Raw genomic sequence first — 19,687 nt, 5'->3', positions numbered from 1 at the left:
TAGTGGTTGTGTATCTCATTGAGTTTATTAGATGATGTTATGGTCAGGCAATGAAGGAGAGAGAGTTTGAAATAAATATTGAGAAAATAGATACTGGTAGTCTATTGGATGATCTTGTGGTATGGGAAGAGGGTAAGGCTCTGGGTAAATGAAGGAATGTCCATGATGGATGTAGCGGCGGCCATCTTGGGCGAGGCGGGGAGGAAGGTCAGTTTGGACACTTCACCGTAGGATGAACTGCCACACTCTTCCTCATCCCTCTCTCCGCTGCCATCTGCTGGGGGGTCGCCCTCCTCCGGCCCAAAACCCACCACCTAGGAAGAGAGGTCGATGTTAGAGCACACAGCTCTTAAACATTGATTACACTGCTCAACTATACATACTTACATGTACACTGAGTTTTCTGCAGTTGTGTCCGCGGTGCTCCAGATACCAGGATCCCAGCTCTGCTCTGGTCATCTGTTTCAGGGCCTCAATCTACTCACACACACACAGTCACACATGAAACGTCTGCAGAAACTACAGCAAGCAATGTAAAATTCTGCACACAGCAGAAAAACTGAATTGACCTGTGTGTGTCTCACCTCTCTGTGAAGCCTGTTGAAGACATACTGCTGTGTAACGACCTCGGCCCAGTTCCTGTCCACCTCCTCTCCCAGGTGTGTGTCCTCACACTCCTTTAGCTTGACCAGCGCAGTCACCTGTACACACACCTTCAGCTTAACAAGTAAACTTCAGTACACTCGGATATATAGTCAGACACACACATACCTGTGTGTTGAAGGCACTCTCAGTCAGAGCACTCAACTTCTCTCCAAAGGAAGACAGAAACTCCTCTATCTTCAACTCTACCAGCTCAGTACTGAACGAGAGATGGAAAGAAAGAGAAGAGAGAGCCCACTGTCATTACTATAAGAGGTGTTTACAGGTCATAAGAGAGAGTACTTCTAGCCTCAGGAAGGCCACATCGAAATCACTGAAGTGCACAATACAGTCAGTATGAGGATCTCACTTGAACTTGGTGGCCTGTGTTTCCACCGTGACAGAGAAGCCCAGGACTCCAGACGTGTTTCTGCAGGTTGGATAAACATGATACCTGGAGGAGAGAGATTGAGAGAGGGGTTTAAGTTGACTGAGCCAATTAGAAGCTGGAGGTTTGGGACACTGGAGAAGGTTTGGGACACTGAGGAAGGATGGGACACTGGTTAACACTCCTACTCTTTCCAGAGGTTCCATGGTCTATTTAGTCACCAGAGAGACAGAGAAGTGCAAAACACAGACACTGACCCCAGAGTCTCTTTTGTCCTGAGGAAGTCAAAGCAGGGCTCCTCCATGTGCATCTGGAACCACAACAATATCAACAACTCAGAGGAAGAAGGGATGAGGGGTTAGGGGATTAAAGGATTAATGGTTGTTGGTGTACTCACCACCAGCAGCTCCATCAGTGTGTGTTCTCTGAGGTTTTTCAGACCAGACTGGAGAGAGAGAGAGAAAGGAAGAGAGTGAATGAATGTCAGAGGCGAGTCAATCAGTCATGAACAGATGAATTGTACCAGTGTGTGTGTGTGTGTGTACCTGGTAGTAGACTGTGACCTCTGAGTTGGCATCTCCCTTGTTCAGTGCTTTGACCTTACAGAGGTGCTGTTTCAGAGGCAGCTCCACCACTCTGAACAACACAGAGACCTCTGCTGGCAACTTGGAGAACTGCAGCTTACTGACAGACAGACAGCAAAGAAAGTTATATACGTGTGTGTGTGTGTGTGTGTGTGTGTGTGTGTGTTTGTGTGTGTATAAACTTACTCAGTGACGTACTGCAGGAACTGGATTGACTCCTGCAGGGAAAACAGAAACCACTTTAATAAATGGCAGAAATCATACAAGAGGGTTTGGTGGAAAGGGTGTGTAATGTGTGTGTGTGTGTTTTCATGGTCCAGTCACCTGGCTAGTGAAGTTCCCCTGCACCAGTCCCTCTGCATAGAGCTGGGTCTTGAAGGTTCTGCTGAACTCCATCAGTTGTTCTACAGTCAGACCACCGTCTGCCAGCGCCTGGTACTTCTCTACCATGGACCAGCGACCATGCTCCAGGACCAACAACCGCACGTCCCTGAGAGTGTGTGTTTGGTGAGAGAGAGAGAAGACAATGGTGAGGTTGGACACACACCAACAAACAGACCCACACACACACGCGCATGACGTACTTGCCCAGTTTCTCAGGTCGTATGAGGATGTTGAAGTAGGCCTTTTTGAGCTGCTCAGAGAACATATTGAAGACATCTTGACAGGCAGAGAAGTCAGCCAGATGGTCCAGGATCAGATGGAACAGGAGCTACAGAGGAGGGAACACCATTATCCTCGTGTGTGAGTGTGGTGTGTGTGGCGCAGTGCAGTGTGTCTGGGTCTAACTCACAGGCAGTTTGTGGTTGAAGCCCTTGACCTTGATAACCAGTCCATGTTCTCCTACTGACAGCTTGTAGTCCAGCTGTGCCACGTCAGCCTCGTAGGCTGGCTCTGCTAGGTTATGACCCAGTATGTTCACAAGCAGGTCAAATAACACCAGGCTAGGGAGAGGGAGGGGAGAGAGAGCAGAGAATTAGAGGAAGGGGTGGGTGGGAGGGAGTGAGTGAGAGAGAGGGGGGAAGGGGTGTTGGGGATGAGAGATTGGAGAGAGGGATATAAGCAGAGAGAAACAGGATTAAAATACTGTGTAAAACAGTTCCTAGCTATGGCTGCATTCTCGAGAGGCCAGCAGTTTTAGCACAATCTCTACCTGTGAAACAATTGTTGGCTAATGGCTCACTAAACCCTGGACTTACTTCTTGGCTGACTGCTGGATGACCGGAGAGATGAGATGGAAGCGGATGTACGCTGAAGGAGAGAAAGAAGAAACGATAGATCAGCAAAGGAGAAAGAGGAAACGTCCTCAAATAATGTTTCACACGTAATGTATAATATGTAGCCTACAGCAGGTGATACAATGTCTCGTTATTATTTTTTTCTTATTGTATGTTTGTATATATAATTATATATATTTGTTTTGGTTTTGTTACGCTCGTCTGTTACTGTCACTTTGTCCTATCGTTGTCTAATATCTTTTCACTTTTGTTTTGAATGTTCTTTAATTGGAAAATGCAAAAATAAAATGTTCAAAAAAAAAAGAAACATCAGATCAACGGAGAGAGAGTAGAAACGACAGATCAACGGAGAGAGAGTAGAAACGTCAGATCAACGGAGAGAGAGTAGAAACGACAGATCAACGGAGAGAGAGTAGAAACGACAGATCAACGGAGAGAGAGTAGAAACGTCAGATCAACGGAGAGAGAGTAGAAACGTCAGATCAACGGAGAGAGAGTAGAAACGACAGATCAACGGAGAGAGTAGAAACGACAGATCAACGGAGAGAGTAGAAACGACAGATCAACGGAGAGAGAGTAGAAACGACAGATCAACGGAGAGAGAGTAGAAACGACAGATCAACGGAGAGAGAGTAGAAACTACAGATCAAAGGAGAGAGAGTAGAAACAACAGATCAACGGAGAGAGAGTAGAAACGACAGATCAACGGAGAGAGAGTAGAAACGACAGATCAACGGAGAGAGAGTAGAAACGACAGATCAAAGGAGAGAGAAACAACGGAGAGAGAGTAGAAACGACAGATCAAAGGAGAGAGAGTAGAAACTACAGATCAGAAAGGAGAGAGTCAAACGGAGAGAGAGACAGATCAAAGGAAACTACAGATCAAAGGAGAGAGAGTAGAAACGACAGATCAACGGAGAGAGAGTAGAAACGTCAGATCAACGGAGAGAGAGTAGAAACGACAGATCAACGGAGAGAGAGTAGAAACGTCAGATCAACGGAGAGAGAGTAGAAACGACAGATCAACGGAGAGAGAGTAGAAACGACAGATCAACGGAGAGAGAGTAGAAACGACAGATCAACGGAGGAGAGAGAGTAGAAACGACAGATCAGCAAAGGAGAGAGTAGAAACGTCAGATCAACGATCAGATCAAAGGAGGGAGTAGAAACGTCAGAAACGACAGATCAACAGGAGAGAGTAGAAACTACAGATCAACGACAGATCAAAGGAGAGAGATCAACAGAGAGAGAGTAGAAACTACAGATCAACGGAGAGAGAGTAGAAACGTCAGATCAACGGAGAGAGAGTAGAAACGATCAGATCAACGGAGAGAGAGTAGAAACGTCAGATCAACGGAGAGAGAGTAGAAACTACAGATCAACGGAGAGAGAGAAACGACAGATCAACGAAGAGAGTAGAAACGACAGATCAACGGAGAGAGAGAAACAACAAAAAGGAGAGAGAGTGACAGATCAACGGAGAGAGAGTAGAAACGATCAGATCAAACGGAGGAGAGAGAGAAACTACAGATCAAAGGAGAGAGAGAAACTAGAAACGTCAGATCAACGGAGAGAGAGTAGAAACTACAGATCAACGGAGGAGAGATCAACGGAGAGAGAAAACGTCAGATCAACGGAGAGAGAGTAGAAACGACAGATCAAAGGAGAGAGAGTAGAAACGACAGATCAACAAAGGAGAGAGAGAAACGTAGAAACTACAGATCAAAGGAGAGAGAGTAGAAACGGATCAAAGGAGAGAGTAGAAACTACAGATCAGATCAGATCAACGGAGAGAGAGTAGAAACTAGATCAACGATCAGATCAACGGAGAGAGTAGAAACTACAGATCAACGGAGAGAGAGTAGAAATCAACGGAGAGAGAGTCAGATCAACGGAGAGAGAGTAGAAACTACAGATCAACAGAGAGAGAGTAGAAACTACAGATCAACGGAGAGAGAGTAGAAACGATCAGATCAGACAACGGAGAGAGAAACTAGAAACTACAGATCAAAGGAGAGAGAAGTAGAAACGTAGAAACGACAGATCAACGGAGAGAGTAGAAACTACAGATCAACGGAGAGAGAGTAGAAACGTCAGATCAACGGAGAGAGAGTAGAAACGATCAGATCAAGATCGGAGAGAGAGTAGAAACGACAGATCAACGGAGAGAGAGAAACTAGAAACTACAGATCAACGGAGGAGAAACGTCAGATCAACGGAGAGGAGAGAGAGTAGAAACGTCAGATCAAGATCGGAGAGAGAGAAACGTCAGATCAACGACGTCAGATCAACGGAGGAGAGAAACGACAGATCAACGGAGAGAGAGTAGAAACGAGATCAAAGATCAGCAAAGGATCAAAGGAGAGAGTAGAAACGACAGATCAGCAAAGATCAAACGGATCAACGGAGAGAGAGTAGAAACGACAGATCAAAGGAGAGAGAGTAGAAACGACAGATCAAAGGAGAGAGAGTAGAAACGTCAGATCAACGGAGAGAGTAGAAACGACAGATCAACAGAGAGAGGAAACGACAGATCAACGGAGAGAGTAGAAACGACAGATCAACAGAGAGAGGAAACGACAGATCAATGAAAGAGTATAGCTATTGACCATTTTAATTGTTCACTGTTGTCCGTAACTCAAATCAAATGTTTTATAAAGCCCTTTATACATTAAATAAAGGTTCAAAAAAAGAAATGATCAGCAGAAGAACAGTTGCCAGGAAAAACTCCCTAGAAGGAAGGAACCTATGAAGAAACCTCGAGAGGAACCAGGCTCAGAGGGGTGAACCATTTTCTACTGGCTGTACCAGATAGAGATTAAGGCAAAACTCCACCCAAAAACAATATTTTGGTATTTGTTTCACTAGTCCTTTGTTGATATAGTCCCAAAATGTTTTGCATGTCAGCAATCATGTTTTCAAGATATATAACTTTCAAAATACAGAAACACACCCAGTATGATGCAAATGATAAACTGTGACTATATCAACTATGGACTAATGAAACAAATACCAAAAGAGTTTTTGGGTGGAATTTTCCTTTCAGAGAATATGTGGACATTGAGGCCAGATTGTGTGTTTTATAAAGAAGTTACTTTGAAACACACACACTAGGGCTGGCACAATTACTGTGTGGATGAAAACCATTATGAAGGGAAAATAACTGTCATAATTATTGTTTTTTGGGGTACGAACAGGACGGCCTGGAATTTGTGCAATTGAGTCTGTTTCTGCTGTAACATGTACTCTAAACAACATGATGAAACGTCGTTGCTCCTAGTTGAAACAAGGCAAGGTGCTGGAGCAAACCAGTCTTCAGGTTGCCTAGGAAACAGCAGCACACATGAAGAGAACGGGCTTGGAACCATAGAATTATCAACTAGAATAATCCTTTGAGAGGATCTATATGCTTGGAACCTCATACCCGGGCAATTTGACTGGTAAACTCATGGTTACACTCGGAACAGCTGCATGGTATTGTGATGCAATAACATCCATGGTAATGTAGAATGTTCATTCAAATGATGTTAACTGATGTGGCTCTTGCAATGAAATGTATTTTTTTGTGATGTCAGTTGAGTTGAATCAAAGATGTTCAATTATATTGACAAGATAGTGGAGTGACCGCTCTAACAATGGAAATACATGTCCTTAAAGATGGAAGGCATTCAGGTGGGACCATTCATGCCAATGAGAGGGCAGAATGGTCCCACCTGAACAACAGGTACAACTCTGATATGAAGTCGTTTTTTTCAAAGTTGGTCAAATGCGTCCACTTATATCAGTGCATTTGTAACAACCTAACCATTCCTGAAAATCTATCAGATCAAATAAGCCTCATGTAGCAATTTAGCAATTACATTGTATGTTCACCAAATTCAACACTCTCACATTGACCTCCTTTCCAAAAATTCCTCACTTCGTGGTCTTATTTCCGCAGACAGATTTTGGGCGGAGTATACCCTCCTGTGGGTACACTCGCAGTGGCTGCCAGTCCATCCATTATGCCATCTTTGAATTGAATGGGGACGAATGGGGACGCACTTCTATTTCTGGTATTACTATTCTAACGGTTATTACAGAGATTGCGTTGGCTGGCCAATCTACCATTATCCAAAATTCCATGACCTTCATAGCCCTAACACACACACACACACACACCTTTGGGTATGTTGAACTTGTTGTCCTTCTTGTACCAGAGACATCCTCGGTCGTTGGCAGTTACTCTGACTGGCAGCTCAGTATCAGGACAGTCAGACTGCTTCAGGCTGAAATCAGTCGCTGGAAGGAAGACACGAAATATGAACACATTAGGAAGGTTCACAACACAGAAACACACAGACACACAGAGAAACACACAGACACACACAGAAACACACAGACACACACAGAAACACACAGACACACACAGAAACACACAGACACTAACCGATGAACTTGTTCTCGACAGGGAGTTGCAGGTCAGAGTTGTGCTCAAAGTCTCCGTTCCAGCGCTCTCTCCACTCCTGCTGGATATCTGGACAGAGAAGAGACAACTATCAGGATACCCTCTCTCTTTCTCTACATATTGGGACCATGTTGACATGATCTGGTCCTCTAATAATGTAAACACACACAGAGTCTTCAGAAAGTATTCACACCTCTTGACTTTTCCCAAGATTTGTTGTGTTACAGCCTGAATTTAAAATGGATTCAATTGAGATTTTGTGTCACTGGTCTACACACAATACCCCATAACGTCAAAGTGGAATTATGTTTTTAGACATTTTTACAAATGAATTAATAATGAAAAGCCGAAATGTCTTGAGTAAATACTTATTCGGCCCCTAAAAGCCTAAATACAATCAGGAGTAAACATGTGCTTAACAAGTCACATAATAAGTTGCATGGACTCACTCTGTGTGGAATAATAGTGTTTAACATGATTTTTGAATGACTACCTCATCACTGTACCCCACACATACAATGGTCTGTAAGGTCCCTCAGTCGAGCAGTACATTTCAAGCACAGATTCAACCACAAAGACCAGGGAGGTTTTCCAATGCCCAGCAAAGAAGGGCTGGTTAAATGGTAAAAAAAACTACTAAAAAAACAGATTGAATATCTAAGTATATTTGAACATGGTGAAGTTAATTAATTACACTTTGGATGGTGCATCAATACACCCAGTCACTACAAAGATACAGGCATCCTTCCTAACTCAGTTGCCAGAGAGGAAGGAAACCAGTTACAGAGTTTAATGGATGTGATAGGAGAAAACTGAGAATGTATCAACAACATTGTAGTTACTTCACAACACTAGCCTGTACAGAATAAAAATATTCCAAAACATGCATCCTGTTTCCATTAAGGCATTAAAGTAAAACTGAAAAACATGTGGCAAAGAAATAAACTTTATGTCCTGAATAGAAAGCGTTATGTTTGGGCAAAAAAACCAACACAACACATCACTGAGTACCACTCTTCATATTTTCAAGCATGGTGATGGCTGCATCATGTTATTGGTATGCTTGTCATTGGCATGACTAGGATAAAAAGAAACGGAATATATCTAAGCACAGGCAAAGAGGAACACCTGTTTCAGTCTGCTTTCCAACAGATACCAGGAGACAAATTCACCTTTCAGCAGGACAATAACCTAAAACACAAGGCCAAATATTTTTATTTCACCTTTATTTAACCAGGTAGGCTAGTTGAGAACAAGTTCTCATTTGCAACTGTGACCTGGCCAAGATAAAGCATAGCAGTGTGAACAGACAACACAGAGTTACACATGGAGTAAACAATTAACAAGTCAATAACACAGTAGAAAAAAAAAGAGAGTCTATATACATTGTGTGCAAAAGGCATGAGGAGGTAGGCGAATAATTAAAATTTTGCAGATTAACACTGGAGTGATAAATGATCAGATGGTCATGTACAGGTAGAGATATTGGTGTGCAAAAAAGCAGAAAAGTAAATAATATAAACAGTATGGGGATGAGGTAGGTAAAATTGGGTGGGCTATTTACCGATAGACTATGTACAGCTGCAGCGATCGGTTAGCTGCACAGATAGCAGATGTTTGAAGTTTGTGAGGGAGATAAAAGTCTCCAACTTCAGCGATTTTTGCAATTCGTTCCAGTCACAGGCAGCAGAGAACTGGAACGAAAGGCGGCCAAATGAGGTGTTGGCTTTAGGGATGATCAGTGAGATACACCTGCTGGAGCGCATGCTACGGGTGGGTGTTGCCATCGTGACCAGTGAACTGAGATAAGGCGGAGCTTTACCTAGCATGGACTTGTAGATGACCTGGAGCCAGTAAGTCTGGCGACGAATATGTAGCGAGGGCCAGCTGACTAGAGCATACAGGTCGCAGTGGTGGGTGGTATAAGGTGCTTTAGTAACAAAACGGATGGCACTGTGATAAACTGCATCCAGTTTGCTGAGTAGAGTGTTGGAAGCTATTTTGTAGATGACATCGCCGAAGTCGAGGATCGGTAGGATAGTCAGTTTTATTAGGGTAAGTTTGGCGGCGTGAGTGAAGGAGGCTTTGTTGCGGAATAGAAAGCAGACTCTAGATTTGATTTTAGATTGGAGATGTTTGATATGAGTCTGGAAGGAGAGTTTACAGTCTAGCCAGACACCTAGGTACTTATAGTTGTCCACATATTCTCGGTCGGAACCATCCAGGGTGGTGATGCTAGTCGGGCGTGCGGGTGCAGACAGCGAACGGTTGAAAAGCATGCATTTGGTTTTACTAGCGTTTAAGAGCAGTTGGAGGCCACGGAAGGAGTGTTGTATGGCATTGAAGAGTTGTTTACCAAGACGGTATTGAATGTTCCTGAGTGGCCTAGTTACACTTTTGACTTAAATTGTCTTGAAAATCTATGGCAAGACCTGAAAATGTCTATCAATGATCAACAACGTCCTTGACAGAGCTTGAAGAACTTTAAAAAGAATCATGTGCAAATATTGTACAATCCAGGTGTACAAAGCTCTGAATAGCCTTAATTTCTCAGTGCAAGAATAGACTGACAAGTTTTAGAAGAAAGGTCTTTGTTTCTGGCCATTTTGAGCCTGTTATCGAACCCACAAATGCTGATGCTCAAGAAACTCAACTAGTCTAAAGAAGGACAGTTTTATTGCTTCTTTAATCATCACAACAGTTTTCAGCTGTGCCAACATAATTGCAAAAAGGTTTTCTAACGATCAATTAGCCTTTTAAAATGATGAACTTGGATTAGCGAACACAACGTGCCATTGGAACACAGGAGTGACGGTCGCTGATAATGGGTCTCTGTGCGCCAATGTACATATCCCATAAAAAATCTGCCGTTTCCAGCTACAATAGTCATTTACAACATTAACAATGTCTACACTGTATTTCTAATCAATTTGATGTTATTTTAATGGACAAAAAAATGAGCTTTTCTTTCAAAAACCTGGACTTTTCCTAGTGACCCCAAACTTTTGAACTCAGGCTGGAACAAGTCAAGGGGTATGAAGACTTTCTGAAGCCACTGTAGTAGGCCCGTGTGTGTGTGTGTGTGTGTATGTCTCACCCTCTATGCTGTAATGCGTCCCAAACCATTTCTCCCTGAGGGGACAGTGGCCTTCGTGGTCTGGAGAGAGCAGCAACAGGTTGGATCTGTCTGGAGTCAGCAAGGACAGGGCCGCACTGATCACCTACACACACACCACACACACACACAATAAATACTTTATTTGAATCAACAAATTACATTCAAGAAGGTTTCAAACATTTATTTGTATGCATGGACACTTAAGGATACAGAAAGCACCTTCTCCAAACAGCACATACACATACACACCAGGTTAGCTTCGCAAGCAAGGAAAGGGCCGCAACGATCACCTAAACACACACACACAGTCGGTACCTCAGGTGAATACTGGAACATGAGCTGGTCTCCGGTGAGGAAGTGTTCTTTAGGAAACAGCTGCATGTTCTCACAGATATCCTCCACATACTCTATAGGGTCCGTCTGAAACACACAGGGGTGCATCGTTTGGTTGGCATTCATTCCTGTACTTGTAGATAGGAGGAGAATGTTAGTAGTATTACCTGTTCCTGGTAGTGAAACTCATTGGCTTCAATCTTTTGAATCTCCTCATAGATCCTACAAACATAGAGAGAGAGAGAGAGAGAGAGAGAGAGAGAGAGGCAGAGGGAGAGATAGAGACAGAGAGCGAGCGAGATGGAGAGAGAGAAAGAGAGAGAGAGCGAGATGGAGATAGAGAAAGAGAGAGGGAGAGAGATAGTCATATACTGTATAAATAAAGCACATATTCTGCATTTCACATGCCTATAATGAAGCCCTAATCACACAGACACTACCTTTGTTGGGGGCCCAGGCTCTGTAGCATCTTGAGATACTGGAAGACCAGGTGAGCCACCTGTAGAGAAACACATATAATGTAGTAAGCCAACTAAAATTCAGAGAGGTGAGGACATTTTGCAAGTCCTCACTTGTAAAAATACAATTTTAGGCTTCAGGGTTAGGTTTATAACTAGGGTTAGGTTTATAACTAGGGTTAGGTTTATAACTAGGGTTAGGTTTATAACTAGGGTTAGGGTTATAACTAGGGTTAGGTTTATAACTAGGGTTAGGTTTATAACTAGGGTTAGGGTTATAACTAGGGTTAGGGTTATAACTAGGGTTAGGGTTATAACTAGGGTTAGGTTTATAACTAGGGTTAGGTTTATAACTAGGGTTAGGGTTATAACTAGGGTTAGGTTATAACTAGGGTTAGGTTTATAACTAGGGTTAGGTTTATAACTAGGGTTAGGTTTATAACTAGGGTTAGGTTTATAACTAGGGTTAGGGTTATAACTAGGGTTAGGTTTATAACTAGGGTTAGGTTTATAACTAGGGTTAGGTTTATAACTAGGGTTAGGTTTATAACTAGGGTTAGGGTTATAACTAGGGTTAGGGTTATAACTAGGGTTAGGTTTATAACTAGGGTTAGGTTTATAACTAGGGTTAGGGTTATAACTAGGGTTAGGTTTATAACTAGGGTTAGGTTTATAACTAGGGTTAGGGTTATAACTAGGGTTAGGTTTATAACTAGGGTTAGGTTATAACTAGGGTTAGGGTTATAACTAGGGTTAGGGTTATAACTAGGGTTAGGTTTATAACTAGGGTTAGGTTTATAACTAGGGTTAGGTTTATAACTAGGGTTAGGGTTATAACTAGGGTTAGGGTTATAACTAGGGTTAGGGTTATAACTAGGGTTAGGGTTATAACTAGGGTTAGGTTTATAACTAGGGTTAGGTTTATAACTAGGGTTAGGTTTATAACTAGGGTTAGGTTTATAACTAGGGTTAGGTTTATAACTAGGGTTAGGTTTATAACTAGGGTTAGGGTTATAACTAGGGTTAGGGTTATAACTAGGGTTAGGTTTATAACTAGGGTTAGGTTTATAACTAGGGTTAGGTTTATAACTAGGGTTAGGGTTATAACTAGGGTTAGGGTTATAACTAGGGTTAGGTTTATAACTAGGGTTAGGTTTATAACTAGGGTTAGGTTTATAACTAGGGTTAGGGTTATAACTAGGGTTAGGTTTATAACTAGGGTTAGGTTTATAACTAGGGTTAGGGTTATAACTAGGGTTAGGGTTATAACTAGGGTTAGGGTTATAACTAGGGTTAGGTTTATAACTAGGGTTAGGGTTTATAACTAGGGTTAGGGTTATAACTAGGGTTAGGGTTATAACTAGGGTTAGGTTTATAACTAGGGTTAGGTTTATAACTAGGGTTAGGTTTATAACTAGGGTTAGGGTTATAACTAGGGTTAGGGTTATAACTAGGGTTACTAGGGTTATTTATAACTAGGGTTAGGTTTATAACTAGGGTTAGGTTTATAACTAGGGTTAGGTTTATAACTAGGGTTAGGTTTATAACTAGGGTTAGGTTTATAACTAGGGTTAGGGTTATAACTAGGGTTAGGGTTATAACTAGGGTTAGGTTTATAACTAGGGTTAGGTTTATAACTAGGGTCAGGTTTATAACTAGGGTTAGGGTTATAACTAGGGTTAGGGTTATAACTAGGGTTAGGTTTATAACTAGGGTTAGGGTTATAACTAGGGTTAGGTTTATAACTAGGGTTAGGTTATAACTAGGGTTAGGTTATAACTAGGGTTAGGTTTATAACTAGGGTTAGGGTTATAACTAGGGTTAGGTTTATAACTAGGGTTAGGGTTATAACTAGGGTTAGGTTTATAACTAGGGTTAGGTTATAACTAGGGTTAGGTTTATAACTAGGGTTAGGGTTATAACTAGGGTTAGGGTTATAACTAGGGTTAGGGTTATAACTAGGGTTAGGGTTATAACTAGGGTTAGGGTTATAACTAGGGTTAGGTTTATAACTAGAGTTAGGTTTATAACTAGGGTTAGGGTTATAACTAGGGTTAGGGTTATAACTAGGGTTAGGTTTATAACTAGGGTTAGGTTTATAACTAGGGTTAGGTTTATAACTAGGGTTAGGGTTATAACTAGGGTTAGGGTTATAACTAGGGTTAGGTTTATAACTAGGGTTAGGGTTATAACTAGGGTTAGGTTTATAACTAGGGTTAGGTTTATAACTAGGGTTAGGCTTATAACTAGGGTTAGGGTTATAACTAGGGTTAGGCTTATAACTAGGGTTAGGGTTATAACTAGGGTTAGGTTTATAACTAGGGTTAGGGTTATAACTAGAGTTAGGTTTATAACTAGGGTTAGGCTTATAACTAGGGTTAGGGTTATAACTAGGGTTAGGTTTATAACTAGGGTTAGGCTTATAACTAGGGTTAGGGTTATAACTAGGGTTATTTATAACTAGGGTTAGGTTTATAACTAGGGTTAGGGTTATAACTAGGGTTAGGTTTATAACTAGGGTTAGGCTTATAACTAGGGTTAGGTTTATAACTAGGGTTAGGTTTATAACTAGGGTTAGGTTTATAACTAGGGTTAGGGTTATAATTAGGGTTAGGTTTATAACTAGGGTTAGGTTTATAACTAGGGTTAGGTTTATAACTAGGGTTAGGGTTATAACTAGGGTTAGGCTTATAACTAGGGTTAGGTTTATAACTAGGGTTAGGGTTATAACTAGAGTTAGGTTTATAACTAGGGTTAGGCTTATAACTAGGGTTAGGTTTATAACTAGGGTTAGGTTTATAACTAGGGTTAGGTTTATAACTAGGGTTAGGTTTATAACTAGGGTTAGGCTTATAACTAGGGTTAGGTTTATAACTAGGGTTAGGGTTATAACTAGAGTTAGGTTTATAACTAGGGTTAGGCTTATAACTAGGGTTAGGGTTATAACTAGGGTTAGGTTTATAACTAGGGTTAGGCTTATAACTAGGGTTAGGTTTATAACTAGGGTTAGGTTTATAACTAAGGTTAGGTTTATAACTAGGGTTAGGTTTATAACTAGGGTTAGGTTTATAACTAGGGTTAGGTTTATAACTAGGGTTAGGCTTATAACTAGGGTTAGGTTTATAACTAGGGTTAGGGTTATAACTAGAGTTAGGTTTATAACTAGGGTTAGGCTTATAACTAGGGTTAGGGTTATAACTAGGGTTAGGTTTATAACTAGGGTTAGGCTTATAACTAGGGTTAGGTTTATAACTAGGGTTAGGGTTATAACTAGGGTTAGGGTTATAACTAGGGTTAGGTTTATAACTAGGGTTAGGGTTATAACTAGGGTTAGGTTTATAACTAGGGTTAGGTTTATAACTAGGGTTAGGGTTATAACTAGGGTTAGGTTTATAACTAGGGTTAGGTTTATAACTAGGGTTAGGTTTATAACTAGGGTTAGGGTTATAATTAGGGTTCGGGAAAATAGGACTTTGAATGGAAGTGTGAGTAAGTGTGTACCAACCTGGTAGAGGTTCTGAAATCCTTGGTCAGTGAGTGTGTACCAACCTGGTAGAAGTTCTGGAATCCTTGGTCAGTGAGTGTGATGGAGATGGAGAAGATGGAGTAGGTAGAGTTCTGGTCAAATCCTGTTTCACTGTTCCCTCCAAACAGAGCCATGGCCCAGCACCTACACACACACACACACACACACACACACACACACACACACACACACACACACACACACACACACACACACACACACACACACACACACACACACACACACACACCAGCACCTAAGTACAGTTGCCACATAAACATTGCTATTAAACGGTGCATTGTGGGTTATGTAGTCCTGTATGCTGTAGTTCTGACTCACTTCCTTCTGAGAATTGATAGGATGCTGCCTGTGCCCTCGTGACCAATCAGCCAAGAGATGTAGTGGAGAGGCTTCACCCTGAGAAAGAGAGAGAGAGAGAGAGAGAGAGGTGGAGCGAGAACGGGATGGGGGGACGAAGAGAGGCAGAAAGAGTGAGGCAGAGAGAGGTGCATCATCAACTGTAGTATCTCTCCTGTAGTTCCTCTGTTATAAAGCTGTATTAGCTGTAGTAGCTGTACTGTCTGTAGTAGCTGTATTATATGTAGTAGCTGTATTATCTGTACTATCTGTAGTGGCTGTATTATCTGTCATAGCTGTACTATCTGTAATAGCTGTATTATCTGTAATAGCTGTATTATATGTAATAGCTGTACTATCTGTAGTAGCTGTATTATCTGTAATAACGTTATTATCTGTAATATCTGTAATTCCTGTATTATCTGTAGTAGCTGTATTATCTATAGTAGCTGTATTATCTGTAGTAGCTGTACTATCGGCAGTAGTTGTATTATCTGCAGTAGCTGTATTATCTGTAGTAGCTGTACTATCTGTAATATCTGGATTATCTGGAGTAGCTGTATTATCTGTAGTAGCTGTATTATCTGTAGTAGCTGTATTATCTGTAGTAGCTGTATTATCTGTAGTAGCTGTATTATCTGTAGTAGCTGTACTATCTATAGTAGCTGTATTATCTGTAGTAGCTGTACTATCTGTAGTAGCTGTATTATATGTAATAGCTGTACTATCTGGAGTAGCTGTATTATATGTAATAGCTGTATTATATGTAATAGCTGTACTATCTGGAGTAGCTGTATTATCTGTAGTAGCTGTACTATTTGTAATAGCTGTACTATCTGGAGTAGCTGTATTATATGTAGTTGTGTTTCTTACCTGTAGTGTTTCTCCTGAGGAGGCAGGGACCAGGTGATGGTCAGAGCATGGACCTTCCTCACAGGAACAACTGAAACACACAGCTATGTCTTACTACGCTTGTGAGCATATCTTTTTGGGAACCAACAATTCATTCCCATTCAAAATCCTGTTTTCAGTGAGCTGAACTGAAGCAGTATGGCTCTAATGGAGATCAGGAGAGAAGGCTGTGCAGGTCAGCTCAATAGAGCAGGTGTTCCTACCTCTGTACAGCTTGTTGAAGGCTGGAGTATCAAAGGGATCCAGCAGTTCAGAGAAGTCCGGCTTGGGCTGAGCACTGAGGAACAGGGTTCAGTAAGTGTTCGCTAAATGGCCATATAATATTTGAATGGTGAGGGATTCATGTACAGCTGAGACTCACTTGTTGGGCACTCCACTGAAGATCTCCTTCACCCACTCCTCTAGAGTGTCCAGCTTCTCTACACACACACACACACACAGACACACACACACACCGACAGAGGAGGACGACAGAGTTACATGTGTGACTGTGCGGCAAGGTCGTGTGTGTGTATGTGTGTGTGTGAGTGCGCGTCACCTTTAGACTGCACAGCCAGGGTCATGTAGTGGGCAGAGTAATGTCTCTTCCAGAAGGAGCGGAGCCTCTTGTAAACGTTGATCTTCTTTTTCCTGGGCTCTGTCTTCAGAGTCTGGGCATTACCTGGGGAAACCATGACAACCACCGGGTGAAACCATGACAGCTCAGTCACATACCACAATAACACAACATCTGTCTCTCCTTTACACATGACAACACAGTACACAGAGTAGTTTTTGTGTGTGTGTGTGTGCGTGCGTGCATGCGTGCATGTCCTCACCCCAGCAGAACTTGCCCATGGGGTGACCTGGCTTCGCTAGACTCCCAAACAACATCTCTTTCCTGTGAGAGTCAGACGGCTTGGCCAGTTGGTACTCTGATAAAAGAGAGAAGGGGGAGCAGGTCACTACATAACCAGTGCATAAGGTCTGAATAAAGTCAAAAAAATTTCCCCCAGAATGCCTCTCACCGGAGTCGACAGCTTCCACCTCCCTGTCGATGGCGTCTCGGATCATCAGAGGACAGATGAAAAACTGGGCCCATCTGGAGAGAGCCAATCACAGACAGGTACAGAGTCAGATGGACTAATCCGAATCAAGAGACAAGGCACAGAGACTATAATGGTGGTGTGTTGCTGACCTGTCCAGAGCCTCTCTGAATTTCTTTCTCTGGACGTCAAACTGGAAGACGGTCCTCTCACAGTCCGTGGAGGCGTTGTCACTGCCCCCATGTTTCTTCAGGAAGGCATCGAAACCATTCTCTGATGGGTACTTCTCACTGCCCATGAACACCACTACAGGAGGAGAGGAGAGGGGGAGGAGAGGGGGAGGAGAGAGAGGAGAGAGGGAGAGGAAAGAGGGAGGAGAGGAGAGGGGGAGGAGAGTCTGTTTTATATCCCCTTGTGTCACAAACACAGCATTGCACCAGATTTATCACAACAAAACAATCTCATCCTTAAGGGCCATCATACTCACTGTGTTCCAGGAAGTGGGCGAGGCCTGGGAGGTCATTGGGGTCACTGAAGCTGCCAATACCCACACACAGCGCTGCTGCAGACTGACACACACACACAAACACACAATCATCAACACCCTTATTACTATTGCTGCTAATGTGCTGTTATTTCCTCTTCAGGTCACCCTCTCACCTGTTTCTCTGAGTGTCCCTTCTTCCTCTTCCCTCCATCCTCGTCATCCTCAAAGTCACTGTCCTTGTCATCCTCCTCTTCTTCAGACTCTTCCTCTGTTTCCTCTCCTGAGTCTTCTTCCTCCTCTTCCTCCTCCCCCAGTTCCTCCTCCTCCTCTGATTCGTCATCTCCAGAAGAGGCGGGACCAGTGAAGTCTGAAATTAGCAGAACTCGAAGCCCATTGGTCAGCTCGATGTACCTGTGGGAGGGGTTAGACAGAGGTAAACACTATTCTCTTATTCTAAGATGCTGACACAACCACACATACAGTTTGGCCCTCCGAAACTGCGTGCTTCAGTTGGTTTAAAATGACAGCAGGATGTCTTGTTTACACCGCTCCTTGGCCAACATGTGACCTGTTACGCTCCCAGACACTCTGCACAGACAGACAGAGACAGACAGACAGACAGACAGACAGACAGACAGACAGACAGACAGACAGACAGACAGACAGACAGACAGACAGACAGACAGACACAGACAGACAGACAGATGTAAAGAAAAAGTCTCTCTCTCTCACACTCACACAGTCTCTCTCTCTCTCGCTCTCACACACACACACACATTATCTTTCTCTCTCTCACACACACACGTTGGTGTGTAAGGTAAACATTGATGTTACCTGTACTGTTTGGGGTCACTAGGGGACTTGATGATCTCTGGGTCTCCAGTGTTCTCTCCTCCTCCATCCCCTGCTTCCTGGACTTGGACCTTTGGCTCTGGCTCAGCTTCCTCTCTTTCTTCTTCTCTTTCCTCCCCTCGGTCCGGTCCGGTACAAGAGCCACTGGCTGAGGCACTTCTGGACTTGTTGGTCTGTGGCATTCTGAATAGCGACGACACTTTGGCACTGTGAGGCGACAACAGTGGGCCACGGTGAATAGGACACAGGGAAACCAATAGATAGGTTATTCAACTCCAGGTCTGGAGGGACTCTTCTCTACTTGGAAGTTCATTCATGTCAATGATTGGGCAGAGAGTCCATTCACCTTGTGTGCCAGGTCTGAGTCAGTCCCTGATTAGCAGGGAAGGATGACAACCACAGGGGTTTGGGTCCTGCAGGTCTGGAACTGAATGGCCCTGCTCTACTGGCCAACACTGTGACACAGCGTGTCACTCTAAGGACAGCAATGGTGATGGGCTGGATTTAATTTAATTTAAAATGATTGCTTAAGCTAGGCTACTGAGTAAATATTTCATTTTAATGACAGATCTTTCATGAAGTGACAGTGATTGAAAGTAAGACTCTGCGAAGCAAACATCTATGTATTAGTTTGATCAGCTGTCAAAAAAGTATTATCATTCCAGACACAGTCAACAGATGCAATGGGGGGTGATGAGGCGACAATAGAGCTATTCACCCAACGCTTGTCTGGTTTGTTCGCCCGTATTCAGCTGTGTCAGCTACAAAAAAACAACCCTAGTCCCCAAGTGCCCTACACTCGCCTCTCTGCGGGCTTAATGTAGGCTCAGTCAGCACTGCAAGTCAGCCAACTTATATCGCTAGCAGCAAACTGTAGCAAGCGAGTCACCGGTTACAAAATGGCAATAATATGAAAGATACAGTAACACAGATATAGGCTACTTCACCACGATCGACCGACAAGTCTATCAAAAAGCCCCAGACTTTTCTAGGCTAGCGACTCACACAATACATGTCAAACCCCACCCAACTTTTCTACGACGGGAACGTATACTTCAAATTGGTTCTATGTCCTAGAAATTAATCTTATATTTGGTCAAGTTTGACAGCTAACGAAGTAGCGTTGGTCCCGGCGATGTTTCCATACCTTGCTTCTTGATATCACAGGGATGGAACCTAGCGTTTCCCCTGCATATGGTAGGATGCTTATTTTGCTGTAAGGAGCGCCTTGATTCGTCGAACGCCAAGAGCATTTCAACATTGCAACATTTGATTGCTTCGGAACAAGGCAGACACACCCAGGGGCGTGATTACGGAAAC

The 19,687-nt window shown here is 42.8% G+C and overlaps 1 protein-coding gene across 3 annotated transcripts; it reads right to left on the bottom strand.

Annotated features, from left to right (window-relative positions):
- Positions 1–3: 3 nt before the first annotated feature.
- LOC112255133 (nardilysin) lies at positions 4–19,625 on the bottom strand. Of its 3 annotated transcripts, none has more exons than XM_042319500.1 (32): positions 19,515–19,625; positions 18,350–18,574; positions 17,689–17,926; positions 17,516–17,597; positions 17,181–17,334; positions 17,011–17,084; positions 16,822–16,917; positions 16,542–16,664; positions 16,365–16,422; positions 16,207–16,280; positions 15,965–16,034; positions 15,074–15,151; positions 14,758–14,878; positions 11,191–11,249; positions 10,918–10,972; positions 10,733–10,837; positions 10,397–10,520; positions 7,282–7,368; positions 7,014–7,133; positions 2,814–2,865; positions 2,408–2,558; positions 2,199–2,326; positions 1,939–2,104; positions 1,801–1,832; positions 1,576–1,714; positions 1,428–1,475; positions 1,288–1,340; positions 1,013–1,096; positions 772–862; positions 585–701; positions 388–477; positions 4–314 (listed from the first exon to the last, which is right to left on the bottom strand). In XM_042319500.1, the coding sequence occupies exons 2-32, from the start codon at positions 18,547–18,549 to the stop codon at positions 102–104; spliced, it is 3,282 nt and encodes a 1,093-aa protein (XP_042175434.1). In that variant the 5' UTR covers positions 18,550–18,574; positions 19,515–19,625; the 3' UTR covers positions 4–101. The 3 variants fall into 3 exon arrangements, with proteins under 3 accessions (XP_042175434.1, XP_042175433.1, XP_042175435.1); XM_042319499.1 differs by lacking the exon at positions 19,515–19,625 and adding an exon at positions 18,714–19,052; XM_042319501.1 differs by lacking the exon at positions 19,515–19,625 and adding an exon at positions 18,714–19,052 and having other exon boundaries at positions 111–314; positions 384–477.
- Positions 19,626–19,687: the final 62 nt, after the last annotated feature.

Source organism: Oncorhynchus tshawytscha, unplaced genomic scaffold, assembly GCF_018296145.1.
Source record: "Oncorhynchus tshawytscha isolate Ot180627B unplaced genomic scaffold, Otsh_v2.0 Un_scaffold_1528_pilon_pilon, whole genome shotgun sequence".
Classification (NCBI taxonomy): Eukaryota; Metazoa; Chordata; class Actinopteri; order Salmoniformes; family Salmonidae; genus Oncorhynchus; species Oncorhynchus tshawytscha.
Note: the sequence above shows the minus strand (reverse complement) of the source record. Positions and strands in the feature narration are given on the sequence as shown.

What these genes read in the sequence shown, in the direction of transcription:
- LOC112255133 (XM_042319500.1), bottom strand. Translation starts at nt 18,549, where the DNA reads ATGCCACAGACCAACAAGTCCAGAAGTGCCTCAGCCAGTGGCTCTTGT. An exon ending in TGTTCCAGTATTCACCTGAG is followed by an intron (nt 10,521 to 10,732) that starts GTACCGACTGTG and finishes GTGTGTGTGTAG; the next exon opens with GTGATCAGTGCGGCCCTGTC. An exon ending in ACACAGGCCACCAAGTTCAA is followed by an intron (nt 863 to 1,012) that starts GTGAGATCCTCA and finishes TCTCTCGTTCAG; the next exon opens with TACTGAGCTGGTAGAGTTGA.